This window comes from Agrilus planipennis, unplaced genomic scaffold (assembly GCF_000699045.2).
Source record: "Agrilus planipennis isolate EAB-ADULT unplaced genomic scaffold, Apla_2.0 scaffold30, whole genome shotgun sequence".
NCBI classification, from domain to species: domain Eukaryota; kingdom Metazoa; phylum Arthropoda; class Insecta; order Coleoptera; family Buprestidae; genus Agrilus; species Agrilus planipennis.
The window spans coordinates 500,947-509,311 of NW_020438923.1; the positions used below are offsets into that span (position 1 = coordinate 500,947).

The 8,365-nt window shown below is 37.3% G+C and overlaps 1 protein-coding gene across 1 annotated transcript in view; it reads left to right on the top strand.

Moving 5' to 3' along the window:
- LOC112904282 (putative serine protease K12H4.7) overlaps positions 1-8,365 on the top strand; it is a 28,105-nt gene that overhangs the window by 11,527 nt on the left and 8,213 nt on the right. The window contains exons 6-9 of the mRNA XM_025973925.1: positions 527-800; positions 2,969-3,101; positions 6,406-6,575; positions 7,752-7,962. Of these exons, the coding sequence (XP_025829710.1) occupies positions 527-800; positions 2,969-3,101; positions 6,406-6,575; positions 7,752-7,948 (774 nt within the window). The 3' untranslated portion in view covers positions 7,949-7,962. The remainder of the gene's footprint in view (positions 1-526; positions 801-2,968; positions 3,102-6,405; positions 6,576-7,751; positions 7,963-8,365) is intronic.

An 8,365-nucleotide genomic window follows, 5' to 3' on the forward strand; every position in this document is an offset into this window, starting at 1 on the left:
CTCTTCTGTCTTCATTTCGTCCGTCTCATCTTTCTCACCCGAACCACCACCCACCCATTCCCACGATTCCTGAAAGCAGGCTGAAGAGGGCCTTCCGCCCTACCTTCCGGCATAGTCCGGAGGGATTGCCCGCCCACTAGCATTACTAGCTGGTGGGAATGAAACACCCACAAGTTTTTTTTTTCCTACTTAGGAACCAGTGTTCAGTAACGAGTAACCAGTCTACTTCTTGATAATTCGTAAGTGTTCTATATTGTTATTATTTGTTGTTGTTCTTATGTTGTTTTTGAGTGTTCAGTCTTATTAAACTTTTGTATATATTCTTCATTTGTGTTGTGTTTTGTCTTGTTACGTTCCTTTTGGTACAAAAATTATTAGTGCTTTTATTAAAGGCGCTAAAATCTTAATAATATTTACGAAATAAATCGCCAAAGTTTAGTAAAAATTGATAATATAGTAGACAAACAATGAAACAATAATTTTAAAACGATATTTCTACCTAATCAATTTATTTGACTTAATTTAATTATTGTTTTACTTCAGAACTTGCCAACCCGTTAATAATACGCAACCCTCCCGTGCTTTCTTTTTCAACACAATAGCAGAGGTATTTGCAGGATTAGTACAGTATGCAAGACCTGGTGAAATCGAAAGTGCTTGTTTCCAAATCGAAAATACGACAGGTTCTAATGCAGAAAAGTTGGCTTCCTATATCAGAACAGAATATATTGGTGAATGCATGGGATTATATGATGAGTTCTTACAAATGTACACATCTCCTAACATAACTTCCGATGAATGTAAGTACACTAAATAGGTTATGTTTACGGTTTCGAAACAAACCTACTGGAATTTCATTGACTAGGTCTCCTACGGTATTAGATTTTAGTTGTGGCTAAACGTCTGATGACGGAATTGCCTTTTCTAATAAAAAAATCTACCTTAAGCCATACCGGTATGGCCGCCAACTATTGATAGTACCGGACGTCTGATGTTTGTTGGATTTGGGCAAATTTCTGAAATTGAACGAAAATTCATATTTATAACAGGTAATTCCGCCAGCAGACCATTTCCGAGAAGTCTTTATCAAAACGTCCGTCCTTTAATTTCCAAACTATCAACTTAAAACAGTTTAAAATTTTCTGAATGCAGTGCATCGTTTAGTAAGTATCTTTGGTGAAAAGCAAGCATAACGATAAGCGAAAACTGTAATAAAAGTAATTTATGGGAATAACTTTTTAGTATTTGTCTCCTCTTGCCACTTATAAAAAATTATTGAAGGGAATTTTTGATAGCTACATATCTCGCATCACAAAAAAAAGACAATTTTGGACATACTCTTTTAGTTACTGAACAGGTGATTAGGCTGAGATTGAAAAACGGCTTGCCGTCTAAGCGAATAAAACCAAAAAAGACAAGCAGGTGGAAGGAATACTTAGAGAACCTATACACAGGCCATGAGGTATGACTAATAGGTACCTAATCGCTACACGTACAAAGGACCTGTCTGGGTACCAGCTTTTGTAGTAGGTATAAGTGTTTCGTCCCTTGATGCTTGCAATAACGAAGGGCAATAAGATAACATAGCTGTCAAACCGGCAACTGTTCCAATCATTAACGGGCTCGTTAACCGTGGTACTTTTCGTGCATAATTTTTATTGCGGCACAATCACGAGATGTACTCTATACTGCCTCCAGATGTTACCTTTCAAATATTCCGGGATACTGTACTATACATATATATATCGGGTTGTTCGGAAAGTCATTTCGTTTTTTTTTTGTGGAAATGAAAGACAGTTTTCGTATAATAAACAAATACTTTATTAAATTATATATTGACCGTTCTGGTCCAACACATTTTGCCATCTTTCTGGTAGTAGCATAAATCCACGCTCATAAAATTTTTGGTCTTTACCGGCAAAAAACTGATCGAGGAGGTTTTTGACCTCCTCATTTGAGGTGAAGGTTTTACCGTCTAAAAAATTTTGGAGTGACTGGAACAAATAATAATCCGATGGTGCCAGGTCTGGAGAATATTTTTGGAATAGCATTGTATCCCATTCAAGCTGTAAAAGCTTTTGGCGAGTGACCAAACTTGTGTGAGGTCTAGCGTTGTCTTGGTGAAACACTACACCTTTCCTGTTGATTAGTTCTGACCTTTTCTGTTGAAGTGCATCATTCAGTTTGTCCAGCTGATGACAGTAGACTTCCGAATTAATCGTTGTGTTATCCGGTAAAAGCTCAAAAAAAGCGATTCCTTTAAAATCTCACCAAACAGACAGCATCACCTTTTTTTGGTGAATATCGGGTTTGGAAATGGTTTGAGCCGGTTCATCTTTTTTGCTCCATGACCTCTTGTGTTTGACGTTTTTGTATACAACCCATTTTTCGTCCCCATCGAGCTTCGAGGATAATCCCAGGCCTTTCAAGTGGTCATAAACTGTTGAATTTAATAAATTTAACCTCAATCCCATCTCACGTGTTGTTATTCGCCGGTTCACATCAACTAATGCCTTTATCGCGTCTTTATCAGCTTCAACCGTCCTTCCCGAACGTGATGCATCTTCGACATCAAAATTGCCGGATCGAAATTTAGCGAACCAGTTCTGGCACTGACGTACTGTCAACACACCTTCTCCATACACGTCAGTCAATTTCTTTCTGGCTTGAACAGCATTTTTACCCTTTCTGTAGTAAAACAGTAAGATATGTCGAAAATGCTGCTTATCGCTCTCCATATTTAAAAGGGCACCAACCAAAAACTACTGCGTAGAATTAATTGGAATTTTTCACACACAAGCCTTGCTATATGAGCTCTCAAAGCATATAAAAATTATACGGCTTAAATGTGAAGTTGGGTGCAAAAGAATACAATTAAATCCTCTGTCGGGAAAAAACGAAATGACTTTCCGAACAACCCTATATCCTATAATATATTATATAAGTACAAGATAATAACTTTTTACAGACCGCCAGTGGTACTATCAAATTTGCACAGAATATGGCTGGTTTCAAACGTCAACGTCCAATAACCAACCTTTTGGTAGTACATTTCCTTTAGAACTGTATAATCAAGTCTGCAAAGATTTATTCGGAGTGGAGTAAGTACGAGAATATACGAAATAAATAATTGGAAGTAGATTAAGATAAAAAAGTCCTTGGATTGATTCACACTACATCGATATAGCTCTATGTATATGTACTTCACATTTATCAGACATCCTAAGGAATAGTGTAACGTACAATACAAAGGTTTTATATTACAATCGGTCAATATTTAATAGTTATGGATTAATGGAATATCATAAAACCAAAGAATCGGTGATCGCGTGTTTTTCACAAAATGTTAAATTTAATAAAACGACTGTTTGCTTATTTACTTTTGGTACCTTTTTGTTATTTACTAGACAATTTAGTATAAAAGTATAGAAAACGCAAAATTGGCTGTGCGATGAGCGACTGTTTGATGGTGGTGACTGTACATCAATATCGGTATTGTCGGTTGTCAAACATAAAGCGTATCCACATCTCACTACGTAGCGATTTGCCATGTAGTTGGTTGCACTTTTATTAAGCCGCTGAAGACAGTATCGATGTAGATGAGAGCCAGGTAAATTTTAACTTCGTAGGAGCCGCTACGTGAGGTTAGTTTGAGTCACTCCATACCCTTCAATGAGTACGAGGGAGTAAGCAGTAATGAACCATATTGCGTTCTCTTTTTCTTCTCCCTTCCACTCCCATATCAAGCCCCTTCATCTCGTAGACGAGCGAAGCCTCTCTCGTAACTTAAATAATACCTACGAAAATTTTCGTTCGCAATACTATTGAGTTTGGTTATGGAAGAGGGGACTCAGCTACGAAATGGAAGGGAAACGAAAAGGAAAGAACCATCTCACTCGCACTCGCAGGATCAATGAGGAGCTCCTTGGCTATACCTGAGGAGCACTCGAGAGTCAAAAGAGCCGAGTTTGCCCGGCTCTGATTGTAGATGTAGCTAGAGAGTTACTCTCGGATTGTTTTGATTAACGTGGTGATTCCTACGTAGTCGTTTACCTCACACTGTTGAGGGAAGGGATACCTTCAATCGACGCACCATGACCGAAGCACTGCTACTTGTTTCTCCTAGGAGGTGAACAAGGCCCCCCTCGAACCTAGTATAGGTAGAGAGTACTAACTAATCCCAACTAAGCTAAATAGGCTTAGTACCCAGGCAGATATAAAAAGTTCACCCGTTGAAGTGTCTACTCTCTCCCGCTACAAGTCACTAAGAGTCCAAGCTCAGACGGCCAATCAGGCTGGAGGATTTTTCAAACCTGGAGTTCTCGAGCTTTCTGTAGTATCAGTCTTCATCACTGGAAAAGATGTTCTAAAGGTGAACCCCCCTACTCAGTCCATTTACTTGAATTAAGGCATTGGTAAGCCATCTCGATTTCATGGAGTCGCCACTTTCTCTTGTCCCGACCCCTTTGATAACTGTAATGGGCGATACTATTTTCGCTTACCTCTGCCACACTTTTTTTACTACTGAGGTTCCGCCCATTCTCCACGTTTAGTTGGATCGGTTGCTGGTAACCTCAGTTTTAGAGGTAAATGTCGTGAGATCTGCCTACAGCGACTGCCGCGGATGGTTGTATTTTTGTTTTTGGGTGTTTCATTCCCATCAGCCAGTAATGGAGGTAGGACGGAAGGCCCTCTTCAGCCTCCTTTAAAGAATGCTGGGAATGGGTGGGTGGTTGTTCGGGTGAGAAAGATGAAACAGAAGAAATGAAATATTATCTATGGAATATTCTTGCCCCAGCATTTGCTTAAGTGATTCAAGGAAACCACAAAAAAACTTGAACCAAGGCAGACGGACCCAGAGTCGAACTGGCGTCTTCTTGAATGCTAAGCAATGATATGCCGCTCGATATGATTGTATGCAGTTCACATGGATCATTTGGACTACAAGCTACTGTATAGTTCTTTCCAGCTACTTGAACCAGTCACTTGTTTTCTTTTGTCTGAGTATCGTTTGAACCAGGACGGTTTTGACCTAACTTCGAATAAACGAAAGATTTTTTATGGAAATCGTTTATTTGAATTAAATTCAATAAATCAAGTTCAACACTGCTGTATAAGCGCTGCTAAATCCAAGTTGATTTTTAAATCATATTTTACAATCGTTTCCAACTCGTCCTTTTAAGAACTGCAAGAATTCTGTTTTTTTACCTTGATAAAGACACTGTTCCAAATATTTTCACAGAGAATAATAATAATAATAGAAAGACAGATACAAAAGAATTCGAGTAGAAATATTTACAAAAGGGTGCAATATAATGTTTAGTCAAATATATGTTTAAAATTAAATATAGCGGTGTTATTATCCGCCACACTATATAATTTCTTCTGTTAACTGCACAATTCAGAGAGAAAAACGATCCTGAAAACAATTTTTGCCGTGTGAACACACGGCACGTGTGAATACTTCTATACACTTGCTTGTCTCACTGTTGCCGTGCACGGCCACGGCGCCGTGCCGTTGCAGTCCCCATGCCGTGCTGCGACGGCAGCCGTGCACGGCTACGGCAGCAAACCGTGCTGTGTGAACGCTTGCATATAAACCAATGTATTACTATTATACACGGCACGGTTGCCGTGCACGGCCACGGCAAAAAACCGTCTGTGTGAAAGCAGGGTAACAGTAAATACGCCATGAAAAAGAAAACGCGTTCTACAAAAACGTTTCTACATACAGCGTTACCTGCTGGTGGTGATAATGTTTTGAATTTTTATTTCGAATATTTAAATTTACCAAAAGCCGTACCTGGCATAAACAATAATTAGGTAATGAAAAGTGGCATGCCAGCAGCTGTATAAAATATTGTTTAAAGGGCATGCACCGTGCATTAGATATCCCTTTGTAGTTTCTGCTCCTATCTATACTCTCCATTGGTTTACATTAACTTTTTTACCATAAACAAAGTTTTTCACTCATTTCCAATTACCACAAGTAAATTTTTGAAAAAGAAACAACCGTTTCGCCTTTATGAGTGTGGATAGTATCGCGAGGCAGACAAAAAAGCAAAACATTTGTCCGTTTTTTCAAAAATTTGCTAAAGGTTATTTGGGAAAAACCTTATTTTTTTTTTTATTTATTTACTTACCACGCCTTCCTTTTTTATTATTCACCGCTGACACGACGTCAAAAAATCTAATACTTTTTCTTATAAATCTGGCTACTACTTGGAACTCTAAATTAAATCTTTAAATTAAGAAAAATTCACACAAAAAATTGTAATGTTTCGAATTAAAGAATATTGAAAACACCAACAACGACACTCTGCTGAGCTTGAAATTTGATAAACTTCTTTAATAGATACGAAACTTGTAACAAACTTTTACAATATACTACTCTATCTAATTTAGATATGATGAAGAAGTATTAAGTGTTGGTGTGGAAAGAACAAATGCTTTATATGGAGCTGATACTCCAGAAATATCTCGACTCATTTCAGTACATGGTAGCGTTGATCCTTGGCATCCGATGGGAGTCTTGCGAGATCTTCATTCTACGGCACTTTCATTTTTGGTTCAAGGTAGATCAATAATATCATAAGACAATCGTTAAGCTCTGTACTTGCTTATTTTTCAAGACAAACTGACTTGCTCATGTAATTCTGCGTTTCCATTTTTGCAATCAGATTACCGATATACTCATTATAATTCATTATTCTTCATTTCATTCCAAATCATGCTTTCTTTAATGGGTTATGTTACAATTATTTTGAAATATGTTTATTACTTTACTGAAATTTTTAAACATTTATAGCTTTATGATTTCATCTCTAAAAATACAATAGCTAGCCCATAAACATAAAGAATAGAGAGCGCATTCTCTATCTAGCTATAAATTAAGTATAGGGTGAAACGTGTAAGAGAGACAAAAGGGGTCGTACAGCCAGAAGTTGCCTTTTTTCTAAAATTTTGATTGGTCTGTATCACAGAATTGCAAGAGCGGAAGAATGAGGTAAATAAAGAGAGACAGAGACTGGTATTTCCCCCTTTCTGGAGAATGGTTATAGTGCCCCACATCTATCAAAGATTTAACGTTTTATTAATAACAGGAAAAGGTCAGGCAATTTGGTATTTGTATTTTTGATAAGTAGGTATGTAGGTTTTCTTGACCGGAATCCATAGTAGAAGTATGATTAGGGCTGAAGGGCCGTGGTCCAAATGAACTGTTAGATTCAAACGTTTCGTCGGCGATTGCGGCTGACATCTTAATATTTTCTAGATTGTTTAGTTTTTGGCTTTTGGGGTTTAATGTAATTTTATCATTGTTTCTTCTATGGATCCTGGGTTGTGTAGATTTTTTAATCACTTTTTCCTTACCTATAATCTATATATATCTTTGAACAAATTAGAAAAGTGAAACGATTCCTTCAAGAAGAAGTAACAAAGACATCAAAACGGCGATTCTTTTGAATGTGTCATGTGTCACCTGCTTGACCAACTTTCCAGCCATTATTGCTGTTTTTCTTTCCATTTTGTATTCATTTTCCTTGTCTTCTGTTACTATTAAATAAACCTCTTATTTGACTCATTAATAAACGTAACTGATGACGTAACATCTTTTTTTGTTTTCACCATCTTAATTAATAACGCCTTCATTAAATCGAACACTTCAGTATATAAGAAACTAACATATGAAATGGGTAATTCTAATCGAATAAATTGTATTCCTTGTTGTTCAATATTTTTTTAAAATTTAGGTTCTTCTCACTGTGCCGATCTCAGGTCCGCATCAAATAGTGATTCAGAACAAATCAGACAAACAAAACTCACAATTCGGACAACAATAGCGAGATGGTTGGACGAAATAAAATATGGTACATCATCTGGAAATAGTTTACGAACAAGTGTAATAACTATTATGGCTACTGTAATTTGTTTCATTTATAATTTCTAATTTCTTACATTCATGTAAAATGAAGTGGATTTGCCTAGTACATGCAATTGTGCAGTCAATAAAATTAATTGAAATTAAGGAAGTTTTAAACTCTTTTGTAGTATTTTCTAAAACGCACTGTTAAGATAGCAGGTAAGAGTTGGTCAGTGTTCTGTCGGAGCTGCCTGCGACGCTCTGATGAGATCCAAAAAGAAATCGCGATCCGCGTCTGACAGTTTCGACAGAAGACAGACCACTTCGAATTATTTCATTCGATTAAGCTAACGTGCCTATCACGTTGAGGTTGGCTACGCCGGGATTCGTTTTCAGCAAGTAAATATCCACACAAGTGGACCTTGTTGGAGCATAGGTAATCCTAAAATGTAGCATCGTGCTACAGATGGCGTTTACTGCGCCATTTGTAGTATTTTCTAAAAC